Genomic DNA, 27226 nt, shown 5'->3' on the forward strand with positions numbered 1-27226 from the left:
GGCCTCCAGCTCAAGCCCCCAGCGCCCCCCCCCGGCCTCCAGCTCAAGCACCCAACGGCCCCCCCCCGGCCTCCAGCTCAAGCACCCAGCGGCCCCCCCCGGCCTCCAGGTCAACCCCCCCGTCTTTCTAGCTAACCCTAACCCTAAAGGACTCCGGAGGCTGCATGCTGCCGTCCCCAGAGTTAAAGTGGGAATGTTCCAGGCATTCCCAGTGCTGCAGCGGAGTCCTTTAGGAAGAATTTTATTCCAAAATATTTGAGTCTAATTAAGACTGGGAGCAAATTGCATATTTCACATGTAAATATTAAATATTCACATTCTCTCAAAAGTGAGCAAGTTACAATGTTTGGAATAAAATTCTTGAGGATGTATTTTTGGATTCTGATATTTTCAAGAGTCAAAAACATATTTGGGCTCATTTCACTCCATAAATATTGTGTGTATATATATATATATAATATATATGATTTAAAACAGCGTTGACTTTTTGAGGGTTTAGAGTTACATTTAGAATAAATGACATGTGTCCCGTTATTTTTGATACACTCATAGATTTTGTTCTTGTTCCAAAGGGCATCAGTGCTCAGCAGGAAGTGTGTGTGTGTGTAAGTGTGTGTGTGTGTGTTGTGTGTGTGTGTGTGTGTGTGTGTGTGTGTGTACCCAGAACGACCAGGAGAAAACAGGAAGGTCCTAAAACTGACCCCAAATCATGCATCATGCTTCACACTCTTTGCTCCAACACTTGAGCTTCTACTCTGAGGACCTTCCATGTCTCTGGACCTTCTCTGAGATGTTCCTCCAGCTTGACTGGAGTCCACCTGTGGTAAAGGTCTCAGAGACTCACATCTCTAGAAGGCCTGACAGCTTCAGAGTAAAAACCAAACCATGAACTCTCAGGAACTGCCTCCACCACCCGGAGACTGGAACCACTCACAGATCTGCAAAAGACTACAAGAACAATTGTGCTGCACTGAACGTTCCTAAATCCCAGTTCCTTCTTCATCCTGACGTTGAAGAAGTTTGGAGCTCTTCCAGGACTCTTCCAGAGCTGGATGTCAAAACAAACTGTCTAAGCAACCTGAAGAAAAGGGTGAAAGAGAAAGAACGCAGGAATTTCCTACTCAGCCCCATCGGACAGATGGACAGATAAGAGAATGTTCTTGAAGGCCAACCAACACTGCAGCTCCACCCAACCAGACTGTCCAGAGAGAAGCTTCTCCTTCACCAAAGACATGGGGGGGGGGGGGGGGGGGGGTTAGAGAGACTAGAACAGAAAACCCTGTCCAGAGGACCTGGACCTCCGTCTGGGCTGAAGGGTCCCTTCACCTGACCAAGACTCTTAACACAGCCAAGACAAGGCAGAAGTGTCTGAGGGAAAAGTGTGAAGGTCCCGGAGTGGTCCAGCCAGAACCCTGACCTGAACCCAAACAAGCATCTCTGGAATGACCTGGAATGCTGCCCTGTATACCCTGACAGAGCTGGAGAGCATCTGCAGAGAAGGACAGAAGATCTTGAAATCCAGCTGTGACGTCAAACCCAAGAAGACTGGAGTCTTCAGGCTGGATGTCTGTGAAGGTTCTCAGCTCTTGGTATTTCTCAGAGGTGAAACATCTTCATGGAACTCCAACTCCAGTTGCTATGATTCAGCTACCATCATCCTGGAGTACTGACCAAAGAGTCTGAACACTGATGATGATGTCATAGTTGAGGTGCAGAACAACCTCCCAAATCCCTGTTTTAGGTTGTCGTTCTGAGGTGTTGAGAGTATTGCTGCTTGTGTTCTTCATCTCAAGCAGAAATGACTCTGTGGAAGTCCTTTTTTCTTCATATTTCTCAGTTGGTCACCAGATTTCTGTTTGAGAAGAGCAGATTCTCCTTTGCTCGTCACTAACGTCGCACCATCTTGATGGATGTCACTTAATGCAGAGTCTCTCCTCATGTTTCATTTGGTTCGTGCCAGAAATGTTAAAAACGACGTCAAAAATTAGCTTCATCGGAAAGAACTGGAGCTGCCTCGAGATCCAAGTCATGTGACCTGTGTCCAGCCCTCTGGTGGTCAGATGGTGCAGATGGTTCTGTATTAACACGGCTCAGTGGTTGAGGGGCTCCTGGACATGATGTTTAGGCAGATTCAGGCTGTGTTTTAGATGCTTTTGAGCATTAGCACCATGGTTGGTGTTCACCCTTCACTCTTCCATCCTGCAGCTGCTGCGGAGCGCCCCTCTTCCCTTCCCTCTTTTCCCTGCTGAGGGTGGAGCTGCACTGGGTGGAGGCTCATTGATGGACAGAGGTGAGAATGCAATGGCAGAGTCAGAAAGATGGGTCTTGATATCAAAAGGACTTCTAATTCCTAATTGTTCCTTTAAAACCTGTCCAACTATAACTGCACAATAACCCTAACCCTAACCCTTATTCCTAACCCTAACCCTAACCCTAACCCTTATTCCTAACCCTAACCCTAACCCTAACCCTAACCCTAACCCTTATTCCTAACCTAACCCTAACCCTAACCCTAACCCTAACCCTATTCCTAACCCTAACCCTTATTCCTAACCCTAACCCTAACCCTTATTCCTAACCCTAACCCTAACCCTTATCCTAACCCTAACCCTAACCCTTATTCCTACCACTAAACCTTATTCCTAACCCTAATCCTAACCCTAACCCTAACCCTTATTCCTAACCCTAACCCTTATTCCTAACCCTAACCCTAACCCTTATTCCTAACCCTAACCCTAACCCTTATTCCTACCACTAAACCTTATTCCTAACCCTAACCCTAACCCTCTTGGGTTCGGGTTCCAGCTGCAGCCTCCTCAGCCAAGCGTGAACTTATACCTTGACCTTTTCACGGGTTTTGTTGGGCCAATGATCCCGATCGGCTCTACTGGCCACACATTTAGCCCAAAGAGGAATGAATTGAGACCGAAGCGAAGAACAAACTGATATTTAACTATGAATTGCCTTGTGTCTGAATGATGCTCTGTGAATAAACTTGTCTTGCCTACCCAACTAAGCTAAAGATATTTTGCAGTTTATTTCTTCTGAACTGAGATAAATCCAACAGAACAAAAGACAATAGAATCCAAATTCTGGGAAAAGGCTGCCAGGAATTAATCTTCTCATGCTGACCCTTGTGTCTCTTTAGTCCCCAAAATAATCGACTTTATTCGACTCCACGTTATCACCAGTTTCTGATGTCTCTGTTTCCCATCCACAGTCCAAGCTGGGCCCTACCCCATCTTGTTCCAGTACTGTCTCCCTTATGCCGTCCCATCACCTCGGTCCCTCCACCTCCCCATCATCTCTGCCACCACGTGTTCTCAGATCTCTCTGGTGGAGCAGGAACAGTCAGTGTTCCCACCTTTGGCCTCGGCCCTGCACACCAGCACACACAACTGGCTGCACAAGGGTGCTGACGGGTGGGATCCGAACCAAGTCCTCACAGGCCTGTTCGATGAGGTGAAGCAGGGGTCCAGCAAGTGACTTTACTGGAAAAGAGCAACAAATTCAAATGCTTTTATTGCTCTGACATGAACCCAAAGCTGAGTTTACAGTAGGCTACTTTATTACAGACTTTATTGACTTAGACCAGATGTGATGCCACATTAGAAAATTGTGCAAAAATTGTGTGTCAATAAATCAGTTAATTCATTCCATTTGAAGCTGTTTGTCCTGCGATTCTCTCAGGTCTTTTTCCATAAAAACAAGAAAAGCACCAGTAATGGTGCATTTATACAGACGCACTGATATTTTCATGAAATCTAAGTTTTATTTCTGTAATTATCACTCCCTAGCAGCAGGGGGCAGAAGCTCCCAACGGAGCAACTTCCGGGAGAGAAGCAGAGTCAAGATGTGTGCTGGATCTAAGATGGATCACTCGATGATACTTTCAGGAAAACGTAAATCAAAAAGTGAATCATGAGTAAAATCTGTCGGTCTGATTTATTTGGTTGAAGTATAGATATTATGTCCATGTTGAGGATGTATAAAGCACCCAAAGGAATGATTCTAACTTCCTGACGTGCGCTGTGCGCTTTCCGCCCGCGAGTGATTCATCTTAACTCTTTTCAACCTTTGGCTGACGGTCGGTTTTGGCGCCGAATATTCCAGGTATCGTTTTTTCGCAGCGCGGGAGTTCGCGTCCGACAGCCTCGTCATAGTTCGGTTTTAGCGAAACTTGGAGACAAACCGAAGACAAGATGCAGCGGAGCATCGCGTAAGTTGGCCGTTGTCAAAGAGTCCGGTCCTGAAGCTGTAGCTAGTGCTGCCTTTGTGACGTCTGAACCTTGTTATTGGCTAGTTAAGGTAAATCGTGCTGGGTTCACGACCGCAGTGCACATTCGAACCGTATAGTAGTCAGGAACATTTGTGGGGAACATTTACCAAGCTGTCTTCTTTTAATTGATGGTTTGATAATGAGAGACGGCAGATGCTAGCAAGATAGCAACTCCGCTACCTGTTTCTGTTCAACTATATCTCCCACCTTTGGGGGAAAAGACTGAAAACTCTTGTCTGTTTCTCCAGTTCCTTCTTTCAGCCCAGGAACAAGGACAAGAAAGCTACAGAGGAACCTACCAAAAAGTAAGACTTCTTGTCTTTCTTCACTTTCCCTTCCAAAAGTCTTAATCTGCTCATTTTGGTGACTATTGTGCTGAGATGATGGTCTGCAGAGCTACATTGGCTGTAGATGCAGATGCAGATGCAGGAAGGACTTTTCTGAAGCTACCTTTGCACATCTACCACATTAGATGATGGAAAAGGGAGAAATATGAGACCTACTCGCCTCTCTTGCTGTTTTGGCCTTCAATGCTTATGGATTTGATTGTGTGTGTTGTAGAGCCACCAAAAGCCCCCTGAAAGTCCAGAATCGTGTTCCTGAAGCTGATTCACCCATCAAGAAAGTTGCGAAGCGCGGTCGGCACGTCCTCGATAGCGATGACGACGACGTCCCGGCTGTGAAAGAGGAAGTCACGAAACAGGCAGACAAAGAGGTTAAAAGAGAAAAGGTAAATGCATCGATGGGTCTGGGGGGCTGCTGCTGCCAGGGTGTCTGCGAGACCCAACCCAACACCCGGGGGGGGTCCCACGTCTTTCAGGCCCCTCTCAGAGCAAGAAAAAGGTCTTTCTTTATGTCCTTCCACCTTTCCGGTGATTTCAGGACTGGCATGTCGTCCTGTTCTTCCATCGAGGAGTCAGATTTAGAAATGTCTGTTCTCCAGCCCGTCTGTCGTTCTGACACCCCAGAACTCACCGGGGCAGTAAGTCTGTTTGGTTGGGTGAGGGGACTGAGGATGGGTAATCGCCATTTCAAAAAGCAATATTTTAGTACCTGAGTCAGCCCCTGACACAGCTGATGTGTCTTATTCTAGGAGAATAAGATTTCATACAGCTTCCTCAAGTTTGCATTGACAGGTGTGAGAGTTAATACATATAAACAGCATTATAGAAGGAGATGGGTGGTTAGGGTTAGTTAGGGTTAGGGTTAGAGTTAGGGTTAGAGTTAGGGTTAGTTAGAGTTAGGGTTAGTTAGAGTTAGGTTAGAGTTAGGGTTAGGGTTAGTTAGGGTTAGAGTTAGGGTTAGAGTTAGGGTTAGGGTTAGAGTTACGGTTCGGGTTAGAGTTAGGGTTAGTTAGGGTTAGAGTTAGGGTTAGAGTTAGAGTTAGGTTAGGGTTAGTTAGAGTTAGGGTTAGGGTTAGAGTTAGAGTTACGGTTAGAGTTAGGGTTAGAGTTAGGGTTAGCGTTAGAGTTACGGTTAGAGTTAGGGTTAGAGTTAGGGTTAGAGTTAGGGTTAGCGTTAGGGTTAGGGTTAGTTAGGGTTAGAGTTAGGGTTAGAGTTAGAGTTAGGGTTAGGGTTAGTTAGAGTTAGGGTTAGAGTTAGGGTTAGGGTTAGAGTTAGAGTTACGGTTAGAGTTAGGGTTAGAGTAGGGTTAGCGTTAGGGTTAGGGTTAGGGTTAGTTAGGTTAGAGTTAGAGTTAGGTTAGAGTTAGGGTTAGAGTTAGGGTTAGGGTTAGTTAGGGTTAGAGTTAGGGTTAGTTAGGGTTAGAGTTAGGGTTAGTTAGAGTAAGGGTTAGTTAGGGTTAGAGTTCGGGTTAGAGTTAGGGTTAGCGTTAGGGTTCGGGTTCGTTCGGGTTAGGGTTAGAGTTATGCTGCATGTACATGATTAGGGTTAGGGTTAGGGTTAGAGGAGAAGCGACGTCAGCAAGGGTTCAGGGCCTTTCTAGTGACCTATCCTGGAACAGGGGCGCACTTGGGCTCCATAAAGGTTCCTGTAAGAGGGCTTTCAGGGCAAGTTCCTGCAGATGAGACGCGCTCCAACAATCTGACCCTGTAAAATGACTCTGAAGCTCCTGCAGTGGAATCACATCTAAAGCACAGCGCACACGTGACGAGAGTCAGGTGGTTTTTGTTCCGATCTTCCCCCTCCCAGACAGGCAAGCGCCTGATTAGCCTTCGTCTTATAAAATGATCGATGGTCTGAGGTGTCTTAAGAATAAATTTGTGCCTATAATCGGCTCTGAAAAGGGTTAGGGACACAATTGTAAATATTAAACTTGTTCATTATATAAAAATCTTGGTATGTGGGAAGGCGACGCGTCCCGAGTTGAAGGAAATGTAGCCAATCAGAAGTGAGCTGATTGTTCGATCACGTCTGATCTAACAACATCTTTCTTTGATGTTGTTGGATCAGGCCTGATCTAACGGCATCTTTCTTTGATGTTGTTGGATCAGGCCTGATCTAACAACATCTTTCTTTGATGTTGTTGGATCAGGCCTGATCTAACGGCATCTTTCTTTGATGTTGTTGAATCAGGCCTGATCTAACGATCATGATGTTGATGTTGTTGGATCAGGCCTGATCTAACGGCATCTTTCTTTGATGTTGTTGGATCAGGCCTGATCTAACGGCATCTTTCTTTGATGTTGTTGGATCAGGCCTGATCTAACAACATCTTTCTTTGATGTTGTTGTTGTTGGATCAGGCCTGATCTAACAACATCTTTCTTTGATGTTGTTGAATCAGGCCTGATCTAACGATCATGATGTTGATGTTGTTGGATCAGGCCTGATCTAACGGCATCTTTCTTTGATGTTGTTGGATCAGGCCTGATGTAACGACATCTTTCTTTGATGTTGTTGGACATTTCTGGCTCGGAGGATGAGATTCGAGCTCGGCGGTGCGGCTGAATCTGGTGCTTGGTAGGTTGAGGTGATAGGAGGACATCGCTCAGTACCATCAGAGCTGCCCAGTGCCTGATGCTTTATCTCCACGTGCGCGCGCTCGTGGATAGAAAATCTCTTCAGATTGAACCGATCCTTCGTCAGGTCGAGCTAATCCAGCGGCTGCTAACGCGGTCTTGGTTCCAGGCTGGTGTGCTTCACTGCTAACTCTTGCTAATGCTGCCCCTCTTCTCCCGTTTTTAGAAGGATGGGGCTTTAAAGGCAGATTCCACCCCCCTCTCTCCAGCTACCCCGGCCTCTTCAGCTTCACCTGGGACCCCCCGCACACCTAACTCACTCTCCCCTTCTGGGATCGTCAAACGCAAAACTGGTCAGTTTCTTTCTTTCCTTCGTTCTTTGAGACGTGAACGTCTTCAAGAAACTCCCAAACTCCATTTGCTGCCGATCCAGCTGCATCGTACCTAATAATTATGTATCCCGTATCCTGGCGACCTCAAGGCGCCGTGTTCAAAGGCTCAGCCTCAGACGGGTGCTGCTTCTGTATGTGACACACACATAAGGAGAAGAGTGCGTCTGAAGTTGTGGCTGCGCCGTAAATATTGCTGCATATTTGTGCTTCCACACTCAATAATATAATAAATAATAATAAATGATACAGGGTAAAGAAAGGCTGCATTAATGCTTTGTTGGCCTGTGATTGACCTGTATCATCGATGGGCAACATTTACCAGTTAATTACACAATTGAATTCTTCTGTGTGTATCAAGATGTATGTTATCCCCTCGATTAAGATCATTAAATCCTTTTATGAATGTGGAAGCTGTCGGGTTTCCCAAGTCTGTTCGTGGCTTCGGAAGTGACGGGAGCAGAGGTGGCCCCTCGGAGCCCAACACTCTCCCAGCGCTCCAGTTTTCCTTGTGCTTGGTCCAAGTTTCGGCACGACGCTTGCAGGAGGGATTTCGCTCTCTGTCTCTCTCTCCCTCCCTATATCTCTCTCTCCCTCCCTGTCTGTCTCTCTCTCTCCCCTCTCCCTCTCTCTCCCTCCCTCTCCTCTCTCCCTCCCTCCTCCCTGTCTCTCTCTCTCTCCCTCCCTCTCTCCCTCCCTCTCTCTGTCTCCCTCTCTGTCTCTCTCCCTCCCTCCCTCCCTGTCTCTCTCTCCTCCCTCTCTCTCCCTCCCTCTCTCTCCCTCCCTCCCTCCTCTCTCTCTCCCTCTCTCCCTCCCTCTCTCTCCCCCTCCTCTCCTCCCTCTCTCCCTCCCTCCCTCTCTCTCTCCTCTCTCCCTCCCTATCTCTCTCTCTCTCCTCCTCTCTCCTCTCTGTTCTCTCTCTCTCCCTCCCTATCTGTCTCTCTCTCTCTCTCCTCTCTGTCTCTCTCTCCCTCCCTCCCTGTCTCTCTCTCCTCTCTCCCTCCCTCCTGTCCCTCTCTCTCTCCCTCCCTCCCTGTCTCTCCTCTCTCCTCCCTCTCTCCCTCTCCTCCCTCCCTGTCTCTCTCTCTCCTCCTCTCCCTCCTCCCTCCCTGTCTCTCTCTTCTCTCCCTCCCTCTCTCTCTGCCTCTCTCCTCCCTCTCTCCTCCCTCTCTCCTCCCTCTCTCCTCCCTCCCTATCTGTCTCTCTCTCTCTCCCTCTCTGTCTCTCTCCCTCCCTCCCTCCTCCCTGTCTCTCTCCTCCCTCTCTCTCCTCCCTCCCTCTCTCTCCCTCCCTCCCTGTCTCTCTCCTCCCTCCTCTCTCTCCCTCCCTCCCTATCTCTCTCTCCCTCCTCCCTCTCTCTCCTCCCTCCCCTCTCTCTCCCTCCCTCCCTATCCCTCTCTCTCCCTCCCTCTCCCTCCCTCCTCTCTCTCCCTCCCTCTCTCCCTCCCTCCCTCCCTTCCCTCTCTCTCCTCCCTCCCTCCCTTTCTCTCTTCTCTCCCTGTCTCTCCCTCCTCTCTCTCGTCTCTCCCTCTCTCTCTGTCTCTCTCCTCCCTCCCTCCTCTCTCCTCCCTCTCTCTCCCTCCCTCTCTCTCTCCCTTCCCTCCCTCTCTCTCCCTCCCTGTCTGTCTCTCTCTCTCCCTCCCTATCTGTCTGTCTCTCTCTCCTCCCTCTCTCTCCTCCCTCTCTCTCCCTCGCCCTGTCTCTCTCTCCTCCCTCTCTCTCTCCCTCCTGCCCTCTCTCTCCCCCTCTCTCCCTCCCTGTCTCTCCCTCCCTCCCTGTCTCTCTCCCTCTCTCCCTATCTGTCTGTCTCTCTTCATCTCTGTGGTGCTGCAGCGCTGCCGTATATCAGTAGATTTTATTTTTAATGTAGGAACAAGCCAAACGGTACAACCACGACCACATGATGTTCCAAGGATGACGGGGCTGGAGCCCAGATGACTTCATTCATTCATCAGACTTCAGGATGAATGTTTTGATGATGAACGTATGAATTCGACGGCCCCACAGCGGCTGTCGTGCAGCTAACACCTCCTCTTCAGCTCCACCTACTCTGTGTGCGACTTGATTGGTGAGATTTCCTCGCTTATGAAACCTGTCCTGTAACCACAGCGAGGAAGACGTTCCCAAAGAGGAAGCTTGATGGCAGCAGGAGTGGCAGTGAGAGTCCGAAGGAGGAGGAGGAGGAGGCCAAGGAGCAGGAGGAGGTGCAGCGGCACAAACGACCCCGCGTGGAGAGCGGCCTTGGTGGTGGAGGTATGAGTCTGGTCCATCACAAGGTGGTCCATCCAGCCTCTGTGGAGTTGGCTTTAGAAATATTCCAGAAGGAATCAGATTTGGAGAGCGCCTGATCTAAGGAGGCAGGCTTTGGCTCCTCCCCTCTCACCGTTTCTGACGTGTGCTCAACAAGCATTTACGTCACCTTGAGCTAAGACCTCGACTCCTGGAATAAGTGGTGCAAACGTTTGTTCTGTGCTCTGAGTGGCATGTTTGGTGCTGGCTGCAGGCAGGTTTGATGATAGCACTTATCTCATTTTAGATTTTACCTCAGTCTTCAGTTTTATGGGTCCCACGTTTGGTCGTCCGTGAACCTTCTCAGTTATACAGCTCAAAGAAGTCCAGAGGAACTCTCAGCCAAGCTGCTGGCACGTATCTGCTCACTGACTCCACTTGTTTCTGTTTCACCTTGAGTAGAAACCCCCAGCGTACCCATGGAGGAGGGAGAACAGGAAGAACAAGTGGAAACGGCAAAGATTCAGGCTACCAGCCCAGATCAGGAGGAGAAGGAGCAGGCGGAGAGCAAGATCTCCGATGAGACCGACCTAGAAGCTGAGGCAGCAAAGAAAAATGAAAGGACTCGGAAGAAGCATGATGAGAAAAGACCTGCTTCTGCAAAGGAGAGAGACACCAAGGAAGAAGTCTTGAAAGGAGGAATGGATAAAGAGCCATCAAAGAAAGCTCCTGTCAGCAGCTTCTTTGGTGAGCAACATTTGCATGGCTCTGTACTGTTCCAGCCGCTGTGGAAGCTCGTGTTCATCTGTGCTGCCTCATTATCTCAACAGCTCCCAGAAAAGCTGCTGTGAAAATGGAGAAAGCAGAAACGCATGAAGGAGAGAAAAAGACGAGTGCAGAGCTGAAACCTTCAGCGGATGAAGACAAAGATGCTAAACGGTGAGGTCACCACTCGGAGTTCCCTGGATCTGAACCCTCACAGATCCTCAGTCAGGTGATCCTTCATGGATCATGACTGCTGCTTTAAAGCTGCTGAAGGCGTCCTTGACCCGCGTAGATAGGGAGGCCCTGCCGTACGGACCACGGCACCGTGGCCGGCTCTGTCTGGGGCTGGTGTGCACGGAGACGGCGAGGCACGCAGAGGGGCAACGACCACGGAGGCAGCCTTCATACACATGACTGGTGACCACAGGCTCCATGAGGGCGGAGCAAAGAACAGCTCGATTGGTCAGGCTCGAGTATCGGTGGCCGGAGTTGTTCTGGCTGCACAATGTTGCGTTTATACGTTGAATTAGACACACCGCCGCCTCTACGATGGCATGTTGGGACTCATCTGTAGGGCTGGGCACCAAACGAGGGATTAAAGCCCCCATCTGTCTTCTGTTCCGCTCCTCCATCAGCAGCAGCGTCTGAGATGAGCTGGAACATCTTCAACATTTGAGTTGTGCTTTGATTATTGCCACCTTCCTGTAAATGATGCACCCAAATATAGAAAAGGTTTCACTTTTAAAGGAGTCACATGAATGGTCCAGGTCAACCCTAACCCTCTAACCCTAACCCCAACCCTCTAACCCTAACCCTCTAACCCCACCCTCTAACCCTCTAACCCTCTAACCCCAACCCTCTAACCCTAACCCTAACTCTAACCCTCTAACCCTAACCCTCTAACCCTCTAACCCTAACCCTCTAACCCCAACCCTCTAACCCTAACCCTTTAACCCTAACCCTCTAACCCTCTAACCCTCTAACCCTAACCCCAACCCTCTAACCTCTAACCCTAACCCTCTAACCCGCTAACCCTAACCCCACCCTCTAACCCTAACCCTTTAACCCTAACCCCAACCCTCTAACCCTCTAACCCTAACCCTCTAACCCTAACCCCAACCCTCGAACCCTCTAACCCTTAACCCTCTAACCCTAACCCCAACCCTCTAACCTAACCCTCTAACCCTTTAACCCTAACCCTCTAACCCTAACTCTAACCCTCTAACCCTAACTCTAACCCTCTAACCCTAACCCCAACCCTCTAACCCTAACCCCAACCCTCTAACCCTCTAACCCTCTACCCTCTAACCCTCTAACCCTAACCCTCTAACCCGCTAACCCTCTAACCCTCTAACCCTTTAACCCTCTAACCCTCTAACCCTAACCCCAACCCTTTAACCCTCTAACCCCAACCCTCTAACCCTCTAACCCTTTAACCCTCTAACCCTAACCCTCTAACCCTCTAACCCTTTAACCCTCTAACCCTAACCCTCTAACCCTCTAACCCTTTAACCCTCTAACCCTAACCCTCTAACCCTTAACCCTCTAACCCTCTAACCCTCTAACCCTAACCCCAACCCCAACCCTAACCCCTGAGTATCAGCAGAGGTCAGTTTAGCCTTTGAGTTTCAGCTCAGTCAAAATTAACTTTGAAATAAAATGGGATGAGGCCAGTTGTTTGGAATGGACCCAGTCTGATATGTTTGGGCACAATTCAGAACCTTCAGTCAGTGGTTGGTATTTTAGTGAAGCGGAGCCCAGCAGCGCCACCACAGCATTGGTCTGTTCAGGCCTCCATCAAATACCCAAAGGCTGTTTGATCATCAGGATTTCAAGTGATGGGACGGGAATGAAAGCTTTCCAGCCCAAATCCACTGGAAGCCTAGAGAACACTGTCAGGTGCTCCTGAATGTATCTCAGTGACCGTAAAGATCCCGTCTGTCCTCCAGACACCTGCTGCAGTGATGTGCAGCTGTGCTGGGCTCAGACACCTGGATCACAGCTGCTCTTCCTCTTGTGTTTGCTCTCAGTGGGACGGTCTCAGGACGCCCAGACTACAACCCAGCCAGGCCCAACTACCATCCTGTGGACCACGCCAGCTGGACACGGGACCAGAAGTGAGTCTTTACCCGCTTTGACCTGTATCGATGCTGAACGAGCCCATCTCCCAAATGATAGATGACACACAGACTGATCAATTCCACCCCCCCACCCCCTTTGTACAAGTGCAGCATTCTTTCATCTTTTCAGTGTTTTCTTTGCACCACAATGCACCCTGCTAGGTGGGGCACCCTGCCAGATGGGGCACCCTGCCAGATGGGGCACCCTGCCAGGTGGGGCACCCTGCCAGATGGGGCACCCTGCCAGTGGGGCACCCTGCCAGGTGGTGCACCCTGCCAGGTGGTGCACCCTGCCAGGTGAGGCACCCTGCCAGGTGGTGCACCCTGCCAGATGGGGCACCCTGCCAGGTGGGGCACCCTGCCAGGTGGGGCAACCCTGCCAGGTGGGGCACCCCCTGCCAGATGGGGCACCCTGCCAGGTGTCAGTTTTCTGTACCACCAGCGGTTCCCTAATATTTGCTTTCCTGTGGAATAGAGTGGTGTGTGTGTCTGTGTGTGTGTGTGTGTGTCCGTGTGTGTGTGTGTGTCCGTGTGTGTGTGTCCGTGTGTGTGTGTCCGTGTGTGTGTGTCCGTGTGTGTGTGTCTGTGTGTGTCCGTGTGTGTGTGTCTGTGTGTGTCCATGTGTGTGTGTGTGTCCGTGTGTCTGTGTGTGTCCGTGTGTGTAAAGGCTCTTGGTCTGCTCCTGACATCTCCTGGTCTCTAACCACGAGCTGCTCCCTGCAGGGTGCCGTACCTGGCTGTGGCCCGCACCTTTGAGAAGATCGAGGAGGACTCCGGCAGGTGAGGCCTCCACAGGCTGATGGCAGAGCCGCGTGTCACTCACCTGCACCCTGTTTTTCTTCGTCAAAAGTGTAGAAATCTGATGTTTTAATGCTAACGAGCGCACTTGCTTTTAATATGTGGACAGCATCAGAGCTGCCTTTGCTCCACTCGCTGCAGCTGCTGAGCCTCTTCCAGAGGAACGCTGCCGTTTCCATCTCATTTCCTGCCTCTGCCTCGTTACCCTCAGGTGACCCTTGTGTCTCAGAAAGTCCTCTCGTCCTTTTCCAGGTTGCGCAACATCGAGACTCTGTCGAACCTGTTTCGCTCAGTGCTGCTGCTCTCTCCAGGTACTGGCGCCGCTACAGTTCTGCCAGCCTGCTGGGCTTCACCCAATCAGATGATGTTTCACGTAATGTCTTGATTTACTGATCCGATGGATGAGGTGACCTCGTTTTAGCGACCGCGCCGGCCTGTTTTCTTTCGTCTTTCATCTCTTTTGCTCTAAAGACGTGTCACCAGCAGGTTTGTTGCTCATGACGATGTTGCTAGGTAACAGTTCAAGTTTCAGAAAACTTCTCTGCTTTATTCAGAACAAAAGCAACCGTACGTTTTGTGTGATTTGTTTTGAGCTCTGTCTCTCTGTGATGGACGATAAAGTTTTTCAATACGCATCTTGACGACGTTAGACTGAGAAACATGTTGGTGAATCTGCAGTTTACTAGTTACAGACAGTGAGTTAAGTTGTTGCACCCAACATTTGTGTCTCGAGGGATTGTTGAACGTCTATATGCCAGTCCTGAATGTCCTCTAGAGGTCATTGACCTTTGACCTGTCCATCTCAGGGGCTTTGGGGCCAAAGCTGGCAGGAAAGGCATGAGAATATGGTTGATCCTGGTTATATGAGCCCCAAGTCTATGCAGTCACCAAAGAAGTTCTTTAACTGGACACTTGGCACCCTCACATGGGCGGTGACAGTTTATTTAAACTTACTAACTGATGATGTCGGGTTGCTAATGAGGGCAGAAGGATGTGTCGCCTAAACAGGCGCCTGATGTTTGTGGGAGCTCCTCCTCCCATCTGGTTCTGAGTGTGTAAACATCTGGGTGACCTTTGTGTTCTGTTGCCAGATGACCTGCTGAGTTGCGTGTACCTGTGTTTGAATCAGCTCGGTCCAGCATACCAGGGGATGGAGCTGGGCGTTGGAGAGACGGTGCTGATGAAAGCTGTTGCTCAAGCAACAGGTAAGGGTTGACCAGGACCGGTGGCCAGTGAGGCTTCACCTCCTGCTGACGCCCATCCCACTGATCCACCATCATGGCTGCAGCTCACCGTCTCGCTCTGGCTTCCAGGGCGACAGTTGGACAAAATCAAGGCAGAAGCTCAGGAGAGAGGAGATCTGGGCCTCGTGGCTGAGAGTTCCCGTAGCAACCAAAGAATGATGTTCCAGCCGGCCAGTCTGACAGTCGGGGGCGTGTTTAGGAAATTAAAGGAAATTGCCAGCATGACTGGAAACTCGGTGAGTCCAGAATCACAGTTGTAAGAACAGAACCAGTCTTGGACACATATTTAGTTTCTGTGACCGGTTTTCTAGTGCAGTCAGGGAGGAAAAGGAAGGAAATGTGTCGCTGATTGTCAATCAAATTATTGGGCCCGATTCACCAATATGTTCTTACGAATCTTCTTAGATTCTTTCTTAAGTTGTCCTTAAGAAGTTTTTTAAGAAAACCCTACGTCGGATTCATCAACGCGTTCGTAAGCCCCAGAATTGTTCGCAGCTGTGTTCTTAGATTGATGAATGCCATCTGTTCGTAAGTTGAAAGCGCGTGCCAGGTGAGTCTAATTAACATACGATTAGCATAAGTCACCGCCCACTAATGCCCATAAAAGGAACTGCAGCAGGACCCTGTAGACAGCAAAATGCCCAAAGCGAAATGCCCAAAGCGAAATGCCCAAAGCTTGCCTCTCCACGCCTGATTTCTGACGCCGTGTTGAACAATCAAGAAAGGATGGCTAACACGCTTGATAAAATTGCCTCAACCCTGATGACTATAGCCAACACGCTTAAAGAAATCAACGAGAATGTAAAAAAAGAATGTAAAAAAAATAAACGTGTAAAAGCTGTGCTCGGATTGTGACAATAATGCATTTTATTCACAAACGGGCAATTAATCGCGCTCGAACGTGAACCGCGTGCCTGCAGTCTGGCCCCATCATTGCGTCAGGACGCACATCCTCACGGGGTCGTGGCTCTGTGTCCAAACACATCCAGCGCCCCTTTAACATGCCGATGGTGCGTTCAATGGTGGAGCGACTGCGCGCATGCATCTGATTGAATAAAACTCCTGTGGAGTCTGAGGGTTGGTCAGTGGTGTCAACAACCAGGGCATATCCTCGATCCCCTAATAAAATAAATCAAGATAAAATCAAATAAAAAGACAGTTTTGGCATGGTTTCCAATTTGGTTGATTAATGTTAAGTCATTGGCACATTTACGTAATTTTAAAATTCTCCGTAAATCACCAAAAATAGGAAATAACAAATAAATAAATAAATATGACAGAATTATCATTGTAATATTGAATTTTATTGAACTGCACAAGAGAAGAAAACAGAACCATGCCAACATGTCGGCACTGAAATGTGCGCAAGAGTACTCCTGAGTGTTCGTAGGATTTGTTCTTACCTACGAATAAATCCAGGATAAGAAATTGGTGAATGCCACAATCTTCGTCAGCTGTTCGTAAGTGGGACTTAAGAACAAATTTGTTCGTAAGAACGCTTCGTGAATCTGGCCCATTGTTTTTATTTGATTTCTGGAGACCAGATGAAGTCATAGTCCTTGTTAAAACACCTGCTCATGGTGTGTGTGTGTGTGTGTGTGTGTGTCTGTGCCTGTGTGTGTGTGTGTCTGTGCCTGTGTGTGTGTGTGTCTGTGCCTGTGTGTGTGTGCCTGTGCCTGTGTGTGTGTGTGTGTGCGCCCTCCGCTTGCCTCAGGCAATGAATAAGAAAATCGACATCATCAAAGGGCTCTTTGTGGCGTGCCGCTTCTCTGAGGCTCGCTACATCGTCAGGTAAAAGACCACCCTCGTGCACGCTCATGCACGTTTGGCTGCACACACCTGGAGACACTGCTGACTACATGCTTTATTCCTTTATTCCTTTATGGGCAGGTCACTGGCTGGCAAGCTCCGGATCGGCCTGGCAGAACAGAGCGTCCTGGCGGCTCTGAGCCAGGCTGTGTGCCTCACCCCCCCTGGACAAGGTAACCTTTGACAAGTTACACATTTGTACAAAATGAAAGTAAAGACAAAGTTTTCCAGTTAACATTGCTGGGTTAATTGGTACTGAGTCCATCGGACCTATTGACCCCCACCCAGTCTCCTCTATAATGTGTGAGGCGGGGGGGGGTGTATTTGTGAACAGTTAAAGGCGATTGAATGTTGTCCTCGGTTTCTTTTTCCAGCTTTTTTCTCAGTGGGATAAATGAGATGCTTCTGAAATGATCCGTCATCAAATGTGATATGAATTTAGAGCTGTGACTTCACAATCCCCCACAGGAAGTCCTGCTTTCTTGGCTTTACGAACCCCAAAGGGAACATCTGTAGATACTGAAAATCTCTGATTTGTTAGTACTTTGGCACCGTTGATGTGATTTCACCAGGAAAACAACTCTTAATATTGTGATGTTCTCAGAATGCCCCTGAACTCATCACCTCCTTTAACTACCACTTTAGCTCTGAGGTCAAACTAAATTCATTCCTCACTTATTAGTATTTGTATTTTATTCCTGACTGGAGGTGCACTTTAATAAAATGTGGTGAAATTGGAGGCTCAGTGTGCACATCTGCACTGATTTGTGGGTCTGGTCTGAAAATGCTTTTAAAGCTTTTATTCAGTTATTTAGACCAGTGTTTTTCAACCTTTTTTGAGCCAAGGCACATTTTTTTTCATTGAAAAAATCTTGCGGCACACCACCAGCAGAAAAAAAGCTTATTTTAACACTGAAGAATTATGTTATATTATAGTGTCTTGAATAGGAATCAAGTAAACAAAACGAAAAAGGTATTTTATAATCTTTCCATTTTTTACTCACTCAGTGTGAAACCTGGGCCTGTTTGGATGAACACAGAGCTGATATCCTGGCAGGAATCGATGAAAGACACACGAAGCTCTTCCTCCACAGCTCTCAGTCTTTCTCTGTTTTTAGTTTTTACAGCAGTCAGGCTTGAAAAGCTCACCTCACAGATATGTTGTGGAAAACGGGAGCAGTGTTAAAGTTAAAGTTCCTCTCGCAGCTCATACACACGGGCCAGCACCTTGCCGCGCGACAAACAAAATACGAACAAAATACTCAAATACGAACAAAATACTCAACATTTTTATTTTGAAGTGAAGGGAGTTTTGTTTGGAGATGGCGTTTAAGCTTACTTGGGACCATAGCACTGTTGGAGAGCTTTTCACCACATACCAAACACAATGGAGTCGGCGCCGTTGCATCTCCGGTAAAAGTAAATCCAAATGAAAGATAGCTTTCGTTGTATTGCCTCGCGCCAGAAACTTTGCTCGACGTCACCGTCTTTGCTTTCTTTTGACCTCCACTCATACTGGGGCCTTCATCTGGGTCTGGATTTTGTCCAGGGTCCAGTTCAGAGCCAGAATTTTTTCTCTTCAAAAACGTATCCATCACCCTCACCGCTGTCCCGCTATCCACAACGCCACCGTAAACATCACCTGCCGCGGCGTCGATGCGTCACTAATTCGCTTGTCTCCAAGCACAATGCAATTAACAATTAGCTACCTACTTACCACCACCTACTGGTATAGAAGAGTACTACATGGTTACTGCCAGGCGCTAGACCGCACAGGCACAAAAAATTGATAATTTCCCACGGCACACCTGATAATATCTCACGGCACACTGGTTGAAAAACACTGATTTAGACGACCCCTGTTGGATCAGGCAGACCACCATGAACAGCACGGTGACTAACCCTAACCCTAACCCCTGTTGGATCAGGCAGACCACCATGAACCGCACGGTGACTAACCCTAACCCCTGTTGGATCAGGCAGACCACCATGAACAGCACAGTGACTAACCCTAACCCTAACCCCTGTTAGATCAGGCAGACCACCGTGAACAGCACGGTGACTACCCTAACCCCTGTTGGATCAGGCAGACCACCATGAACAGCACGGTGACTAACCCTAACCCCTGTTGGATCAGGCAGACCACCATGAACAGCACAGTGACTAACCCTAACCCTAACCCCTGTTAGATCAGGCAGACCACCGTGAACAGCACGGTGACTAACCCTAACCCCTGTTGGATCAGGCAGACCACCATGAACAGCACGGTGACTAACCCTAACCCCTGTTGGATCAGGCAGACCACCATGAACAGCACAGTGACTAACCCTAACCCTAACCCCTGTTAGATCAGGCAGACCACCATGAACAGCACGGCTAACCCTAACCCCTGTTAGATCAGGCAGACCACCGTGAACAGCACGGTGACTAACCCTAACCCCTGTTGGATCAGGCAGACCACCGTGAACAGCACGGTGACTAACCCTAACCCCTGTTGGATCAGGCAGACCACCGTGAACAGCACGGTGACTAACCCTAACCCCTGTTGGATCAGGCAGACCACCGTGAACAGCACGGTGACTAACCCTAACCCCTGTTGGATCAGGCAGACCACCGTGAACAGCACGGTGACTACCCTAACCCCTGTTGGATCAGGCAGACCACCGTGAACAGCACGGTGACTACCCTAACCCCTGTTGGATCAGGCAGACCACCGTGAACAGCACGGTGACTAACCCTAACCCCTGTTGGATCAGGCAGACCACCATGAACAGCACGGTGACTAACCCTAACCCCTGTTGGATCAGGCAGACCACCGTGAACAGCACGGTGACCCTCTCTGCAGGACTGCAGCTGTTCCCTGGCTGTGAGGAGCCTGTGACGAGCCTGTGACCCTCCAACCAATGATGCCAAAGCTCCCTCACATCTGTCTCAAGGCATCTTCTCTTCCTGCTCATAGGTTTTCCTCCAGCTGTGCTGGATGCAGGGAAGGGAATGAGCCCTGAGAGCCGGCGCTCCTGGATGGAAGAGAAGAGCCTGATCCTCAAACAGACTTACTGGTAACTGAAAGCTTAACCCCCCCCCAGTCTTGCTTTGCAGTCTCTTTGGAGGTGCATGAGTTGCTCGTCCCTCTTGACCCTTGTTCTCCGTTCTGGCTCAGACTTTCTGCTTCCTTTTATTTTGATTGCCATTGATTTTTCTTTTTTTCTTTGCCAAACCTGCTGTGTCATCTTCACTCACTCCAGTGAGATGCCCAACTATGATGTCCTCATCCCAGTTCTCCTGAAAGAGGGCATCGACCAGCTGCCCAACCACTGCAAGCTAACTCCAGGTAAGCAGCCAGCTGGTAACCCAAGAACGGGTTGATTGATCTGGTCACTGGAAGGAAGTGATTTGGTTGAATCATTGGCACAGAGATAACAGCCATTTGTTTATAGTTGTTCTTTCTTGGATAAGGAGCTTCTCCACCTGTGCACATATTAAATGCAGTGTCGAAAGAGAAACAGAGCAGAAAACTGGTTTTGTTCCAACCATTACGGTTGTGACCCAGGATTGTTTCTGTCCTGTTCTGAGCTCCAAAGTCAGTTTCAGTCAGAATCACCAGCAAAACCTGCTTCAACTGTAAAACCTCTTTCTGCTCTGAGTTGTGCCTTTATTTTGCAATCCCCTCCTTGCTACTAACCCAGCTGACACCTCTATCCCCACCTGTTGTGCTCTGGAAAAGACCTTTGGAGTATTTCTAATTGGACCACCTTTGTTGTCAGGTGTTCCGCTCAGACCCATGTTGGCTCACCCCACCAAAGGAGTTGGAGAGGTGATGAAGAAGTTTGATGAGGCAGTCTTCACCTGCGAGTACAAATATGATGGAGAGCGTGCACAGGTGTGTGTGTGTGTGTTTGGGGGGTGTGTGTGGGTGGGTGTGGGGGTGGGTGTGTGTGTCTGTGTGACACAGTGGCATAAAGGGGTAAATGGCTTATTTCAGTATCAGCTAAACTCAGGATACCATGTAGCTGGTCACTGGTGGCTGGGTTAAACCGCCAAGTCAGTTTTCTGTCCAGGTGCAGATTATTTGGCGGGTCCGAAACATAAAGACAGAAATGAGAATGTCAATTTTCTGCTGCTCAACTGCTAATTTTGAACACGCAAAACGATGTGCACATAATGTGTTACCCCTAAATCTGTGGGTAATACTGTGGCTGTCAGCACCACAGAGGGTAACCCTGTGGTACCCTAGCCCTCGGTAACCCGAACCCGATGCTGGTTAGGTTAACCCTAACCCTTTTCAACACAGGGTTCAGCATCGCTCTAACCCAACCTGCACATTTGTCAGGCTGCACTTTTTAATCTCTTTCTTTTTGCCCTCCAGATTCACATTTTGGAAACCGGCGAGGTTCGAATTTTCAGCCGGAACCAGGAAGACAACACCAGCAAATATCCTGATATCGTCTCTCGCGTGGCCAAGGTAAAAGGTTCGAGGCCCCCAGGAGTCATCATCGTTAACTCGGTTGTAAATGAGAGCTTTTCCAGCACTGCAGACAGCAACGAGCTCACCCCTCTCTCACGCCTCTCTCACCCCTCTCACCCCTCTCACATCTCTCTCACACCTCTCACCCCTCTCTCACACCTCTCACCCCTCTCGCCTGTCTCACCCCTCTCACATCTCTCACATCTCTCTCACGCCTCTCTCTCACACCTCTCTCACCGCTCTCACCGCTCTCACGCCTCTCGCCTGTCTCACACCTCTCACGCCTCTCTCACGCCTCTCTCACCCCTCTCACATCTCTCTCACCCCTCTCACACCCCTCTCACGCCTCTCTCACACCTCTCACCCCTCTCTCACGCCTCTCTCACACCTCTCACACCTCTCGCCTCTCTCACACACCTCACGCCTCTCACGCCTCTCTCACACTCTCACCCCTCTCACACACCTCTCTCACACCTCTCACGCCCCTCTCACGCCTTTCACACCTCTCTCACACCTCTCACCTCCCTCACACCCCTCTCACCCCTCTCACACCCCTCTCTCACACCCCTCTCACCCCTCTCACACACCCCTCTCACCCTCTCACACCCCTCTCACCTCTCTCACACCCTCTCTCACCTCTCTCTCACACCTCTCACACCTCTCACCCCTCTCACCTCCCTCACACCCCTCTCTCACACCTCTCACCCCTCTCACCTCCCTCACACCCCTCTCTCACCTCTCACACCTCTCACCTCCCTCACACCCCTCTCACGCCTCTCACACCCCTCTCTCACACCCCTCTCACCCCTCTCACACACCTCTCTCACCCTCTCACACCCCTCTCACCTCTCTCACACCCTCTCTCACCTCTCTCTCACACCTCTCACACCCTCTCACCTCCCTCACACCCCTCTCTCACACCTCTCACCCCTCTCACCTCTCTCACACCTCTCTCTCACACCTCTCACCTCCCTCACACCCCTCTCACCTCTCTCACACCCCTCTCACATCTCTCTCACGCCTCTCACCCTCTCTCACACCCCTCTCACCCCTCTCACCCCTCTCTCACCTCTCACACACCTCTCTCACACCTCTCACACCCCTCTCACACCCCTCTCTCACCTCTCACACCCCTCTCTCACACCCCTCTCACCTCTCTCACACCTCTCTCACACCTCTCGCCTCTCTCACACCTCTCACACCTCTCACACCCCTCTCACAATTCTCTCTCACCTCTCTCACACCCACTGGGTCCTTCATGTAGTAATTACAGTGCTAGCAGAAATAAGCCTTGTTTAGATGTTCCAGGACATTACTGTCCCCTTCTGTACATGATTAACCCTGGAACTCTGATGTTGAGGGGTCTGTTGTGAAGGCTTGCTCACTGTGACATTGGTGTCATCTGAATCAAGCCCCATTTTTCTGACTGAGCTTTATTTTATCTCTTGTTCTTCTTGTTTTTTTTGCTGTTTTTAATCACTGAGATTTTACGTGTGGATCTGATTTGAGACCAGTCAGTGTTGTATCTATCTCATCCTACCAACACCCCATAATGGAAGAAGTAATCATCCTCAAGCTTCACGGCCCACTTTAGTGCCTCAGATAATTGGCAGCCACTCTGAAATCTCAAGAGAATCAATGGCATCGATCAATATCATTTGCAGAGTTTTGTTTTATCCCAAACATGAGCCCTGGCTAATCTGGGCCCTGGCTAATCCGGGGGCACGAGCCCTGGCTAATGTGGGGGCACGAGCCCTGGCTAATCCGGGGGCACGAGCCCTGGCTAATCCGGGGGCACGAGCCCTGGCTAATCTGGGGGGCATCAGCCCTGGCTAATCCGGGGGCACGAGCCCTGGCTAATCTGGGCCCTGGCCAATGTGGGGGCACGAGCCCTGGCTAATCTGGGGGGCATCAGCCCTGGCTAATCGGGGGGCATCAGCCCTGGCTAATCTGGGGGGCATCAGCCCTGGCTAATCCGGAGGACGAGCCCTGGCTAATCCGGGGGGCATCAGCCCTGGCTAATCCGGGGGGCATCAGCCCTGGCTAATCCGGAGGACGAGCCCTGGCTAATCCGGGGGGCATCAGCCCTGGCTAATGTGGGGGCACGAGCCCTGGCTAATCCGGGGGGCATCAGCCCTGGCTAATGTGGGGGCACGAGCCCTGGCTAATCCGGGGGGCATCAGCCTGGCTAATGTGGGGGCACGAGCCCTGGCTAATCCGGGGGGCATCAGCCCTGGCTAATGTGGGGGCACGAGCCCTGGCTAATCGGGGGGCATCAGCCCTGGCTAATCCGGGGGCACGAGCCCTGGCTAATCGGGGGGCATCAGCCCTGGCTAATGTGGGGGCACGAGCCCTGGCTAATCCGGGGGGCATCAGCCCTGGCTAATCCGGGGGCACGAGCCCTGGCTAATCCGGGGGGCATCAGCCCTGGCTAATGTGGGGGCACGAGCCCTGGCTAATCCGGTTAGGGTTAGGCGACCCAATGATGGAGCGTCTTTAAGGCTTTGGTAACTATGAGTAACCGACCGTCTCACTAGAGAAACTGTGTCTGTGTCTTCTGATAGAAACATTGAGGGCAGCTGTCGGGGCCAAAGTGACTGATGGTCTTTTCTTCTGTTCATGTCTGTTTTTTAGTCCTTTTATTTTTACCTTTTCCCGGTGAATCCTGCAGAGATTTTCCGTCTCCCAACCACTGAGCAGATGTTTTTTACCTTCCAAACACTGTCGTGGAAAAGAAGACAAACAATCTTTTTTCATTCCTTCCTTCCTGACAAGGTGAAGAAGGACTTTGTGGTGTCTTGTGTCCTGGATTCAGAGGCAGTGGCCTGGGATCATGAGAAGCAGCAAATCCAGCCCTTCCAGGTTCTCACGACCCGTAAGAGAAAGGTAGGAATGGGGATGGAGGAGGGCAGGTCTAACCCTAACCTGGAGGAGTGACAGATGTTAGCATCAGCTGAGCTGTCTGCAGCAACATAGAGGGAGAGGACTCCAGCGAGTGAATTGGTGGGATACGAGTGTATTGAAAACCATTCAAATCTCTCCTGCAGGACGTGGACGCCTCAGAGATCAGAGTTCAAGTGTGTGTGTATGCGTTTGACCTGCTCTACCTCAACGGGGAGGTAAGCCCCAGTGCTACTGTGGAAACCTTTACCAGATATCTGCACAGTTCTCACTTCAAAGCACCTTTGTGTTCATTGCTTGTGTGTGTGTGTGTGTGTGTGTGTGTGTAGTCTCTTGTGCGACAGCCACTTTGCCACCGTCGGGCTCTGCTGAAGGAAAACTTTGTCGAGGTGGAAGGAGAATTCATGTTTGCCCGATCCATCGACTCTGACAACACCGACACCATTGCTGAGTTTCTGGAGCAGTCTGTCCGAGGTGTGTGTGTGTGTTTGTCTTTCTCAACCATTTCCTGAAGTTTGTGTGTCTCCATAACTTTCACTGTGTTTGTGCATCAGCCTGCTGCTTTCATACATGTAGTTATTGTGTATTTGTCTTTTTGTTCTGTGTTTAATGTTGGACTCAATGTTTAGAACAGCTTTAGTTTTGGCTTGATGTGTGTGTGTGTGTGTGTGTGTGGTGTGTGTGTGTGTGTGTGTGTGTGTGTGTGTGTGTGTGTGTAGACTCCTGTGAGGGCCTGATGGTGAAGACTCTTGAGAAGGATGCCACCTATGAAATTGCGAAGCGTTCTCACAACTGGCTGAAGGTGGGTGTGTGTCACACAGCCTGTTGCACACACACACACACACACTCATCATTGTTCACTGCATCTGCCCTGCGGTTTGCAAGTAAAACAGTTTTAGGAAGAATTCCAAAATGGACGTGTTAAACTAAATGCTTCTTTCATCTTGTGTCCACTCGTACAACAACAGAGGGTTCCTCTTCCTCACAAGGGCCAGTCGCACTGATGTCACCATGTTGGTGTACGACGTGCTCACCACAACGCCGTCGTTACACGTGCTCTTCATAAAAACACCTTAAAGGGGCACTGAGAGGAATTCTTCATTTTTAGATGGAAGGAATTAACTCTAAAGATGTAATTTCATATGGAATATAACATGATGTCATGCAGCCTGAGTGGCTCCTCGTCCGGCTCCTCGTCCCGCTCCTCGTCCGGCTCCTCGTCCCGCTCCTCGTCCGGCTCCTCGTCCCGCTCCTCGTCCCGCTCCTCGTCCCGCTCCTCGTCCCGCTCCTCGTCCGGCTCCTCGTCCCGCTGCTCGTCCCGCTCCTCGTCCGGCTCCTCGTCCCGCTCCTCGTCCCGCTGCTCGTCCCGCTCCTCGTCCCGCTCCTCTTCCCGCTCCTCGTCCCGCTCCTCGTCCCGCTGCTCGTCCCGCTCCTCGTCCCGCTCCTCGTCCCGCTCCTCGTCCCGCTCCTCGTCCCGCTGCTCGTCCCGCTCCTCGTCCGGCTCCTCGTCCGCTCCTCGTCCCGCTGCTCGTCCCGCTCCTCGTCCCGCTCCTCGTCCGGCTCCTCGTCCCGCTCCTCGTCCGGCTCCTCGTCCCGCTCCCGTCCCGCTCCTCGTCCCGCTCCTCGTCCCGCTCCTCGTCCGCTGCTCGTCCCGCTCCTCGTCCGGCTCCTCGTCCCGCTCCTCGTCCCGCTCCTCGTCCCGCTCCTCGTCCCGCTGCTCGTCCCGCTCCTCGTCCCGCTTCCTCGTCCCGCTCCTCGTCGGCTCCTCGTCCCGCTCCCGTCCCGCTCCTCGTCCCGCTCCTCGTCCCGCTCCTCGTCCGGCTCCTCGTCCCGCTCCTCGTCCCGCTGCTCGTCCCGCTGCTCGTCCCGCTCCTCGTCCCGCTCCTCGTCCGGCTCCTCGTCCCGCTCCTCGTCCCGCTCCTCGTCCCGCTCCTCGTCCCGCTGCTCGTCCCGCTCCTCGTCCGGCTCCTCGTCCCGCTCCTCCTCGTCCCGCTCCTCGTCCCGCTCCTCGTCCGGCTCCTCGTCCGGCTCCTCGTCCCGCTCCTCGTCCCGCTCCTCGTCCCGCTGCTCGTCCCGCTCCTCGTCCCGCTCCTCGTCCCGCTCCTCGTCCCGCTGCTCGTCCCGCTGTCAGCACTGGCTGACAACCTGACACCATTCTATGATGATGTGGCTAGAGTTAGCATTAGCATTAATGTGCAGGGAACTGCTGCCCTCCTGGGCTCCTCCTGGTTCAGGGCCCTTTGGCCTAAACAGGAAGAGACCAAGCAGGTTGGAACCACTGCAGCAAGCAGTGGAAAATAGTGTGCGTTTCTAATTATGAGGATTTTATACGTTTTTAATGACTTTTTGCTGCAAGTTGATGTTTCGGTGAGCACAGTAAAACCAAAGATTGGACTGAAACGCCAGATTATCCTGGACACAAGATTAAAAATCCACTGGTGTTTCGAGCCACGTGTCTGATGGACCGCTGTCTTTCCCCTGTCAGCTAAAAAAAGACTACCTGGAGGGTGTGGGCGACACGGTGGACTTGTGTGTGATTGGTGCCTACTTGGGCAAAGGAAAGAGGACCGGGACCTATGGGGGCTTCCTCCTGGCCTGTTATGATGAGGACAATGAGGAGTTCCAGTCTGTCTGCAAGGTACGTTTTCACTCATCTGTCGAGATGTTTTTGGAAGAATGTATCGCTGGGTTCTCCGTGGTGTGTTCACGCATGTCTGAGCGTGTCTCATCTCGTGCAGATCGGGACGGGCTTCAAGGATGAAGACCTGGAGCAGCACCACAGCTTCTTGAAGGTAAAGCTTCAGCTCCTCATTGGTGTGGGATGGTTCTGTTTCTGGGTTTTCCATGTTCTGCTTTTACTCTGCTTGATTATGATGCTGAAATCCTGCTGCTGCGTTGTTGTTGTTGTTGTTGACACCATCTCGTAGTCTGAACACCCCCTTTTTAGCCCTCAGGTGTGCACCTGAAGAGCTGTAGTCCCTGGGTCTGACTGGAGTCGGCCGTAACTGCTCTGGTGTCAGGTCACCATTTGCTTTTTCAAATTCCAGGTCCCACAGGTTTTCCAGGTTTTTTCCAGAGCAGCGTTGAAGAAGCCGACAGGCTGAACGTGAGGGCTCTCGTCAGTCAGCGTCCATTTCTCTTCTCTCTTGCTCTGCTCGGGTTCAGATCAAAAGAAAAGAGACTTTTCAGGATTTGCCTGTGAAGTCCTCTAAATAATGGAATAATAGTGAAATGTGGAGAAGCTGCTGCACAGGGAAGCACCCTGAACTGGACCTGTGCTCAGATCAGAGTTAGGAGCTGTCAGGAA

The 27226-nt window shown here is 50.5% G+C and overlaps 1 protein-coding gene across 2 annotated transcripts in view; it reads left to right on the forward strand.

Annotated features, from left to right (window-relative positions):
• Positions 1 to 3938: 3938 nt before the first annotated feature.
• The window catches only part of lig1 (ligase I, DNA, ATP-dependent), a 30830-nt gene continuing 7542 nt past the window's right edge, over positions 3939 to 27226 (forward strand). Inside the window, exons 1-24 of one of the 2 annotated variants that reach the window (XM_057056745.1) lie at positions 3940 to 4219; positions 4528 to 4584; positions 4841 to 5009; positions 7426 to 7552; positions 9698 to 9841; positions 10280 to 10564; positions 10648 to 10756; positions 12613 to 12699; positions 13426 to 13482; positions 13753 to 13811; positions 14592 to 14705; positions 14814 to 14980; positions 16459 to 16535; positions 16635 to 16726; positions 19513 to 19612; positions 19799 to 19884; positions 20318 to 20433; positions 20920 to 21015; positions 23794 to 23904; positions 24066 to 24137; positions 24249 to 24393; positions 24639 to 24721; positions 26405 to 26557; positions 26658 to 26711. In XM_057056745.1, coding sequence (XP_056912725.1) covers positions 4203 to 4219; positions 4528 to 4584; positions 4841 to 5009; positions 7426 to 7552; positions 9698 to 9841; positions 10280 to 10564; positions 10648 to 10756; positions 12613 to 12699; positions 13426 to 13482; positions 13753 to 13811; positions 14592 to 14705; positions 14814 to 14980; positions 16459 to 16535; positions 16635 to 16726; positions 19513 to 19612; positions 19799 to 19884; positions 20318 to 20433; positions 20920 to 21015; positions 23794 to 23904; positions 24066 to 24137; positions 24249 to 24393; positions 24639 to 24721; positions 26405 to 26557; positions 26658 to 26711 — 2577 coding nt within the window. In that variant the 5' untranslated portion in view covers positions 3940 to 4202. Of the gene's footprint in view, positions 4220 to 4527; positions 4585 to 4840; positions 5010 to 7425; positions 7553 to 9697; positions 9842 to 10279; positions 10565 to 10647; positions 10757 to 12612; positions 12700 to 13425; positions 13483 to 13752; positions 13812 to 14591; positions 14706 to 14813; positions 14981 to 16458; positions 16536 to 16634; positions 16727 to 19512; positions 19613 to 19798; positions 19885 to 20317; positions 20434 to 20919; positions 21016 to 23793; positions 23905 to 24065; positions 24138 to 24248; positions 24394 to 24638; positions 24722 to 26404; positions 26558 to 26657; positions 26712 to 27226 lie in introns of those variants that run through there. The other variant, XM_057056746.1, reaches the window with a different exon arrangement.

This window comes from Takifugu flavidus, chromosome 15 (assembly GCF_003711565.1).
Source record: "Takifugu flavidus isolate HTHZ2018 chromosome 15, ASM371156v2, whole genome shotgun sequence".
NCBI classification, from domain to species: domain Eukaryota; kingdom Metazoa; phylum Chordata; class Actinopteri; order Tetraodontiformes; family Tetraodontidae; genus Takifugu; species Takifugu flavidus.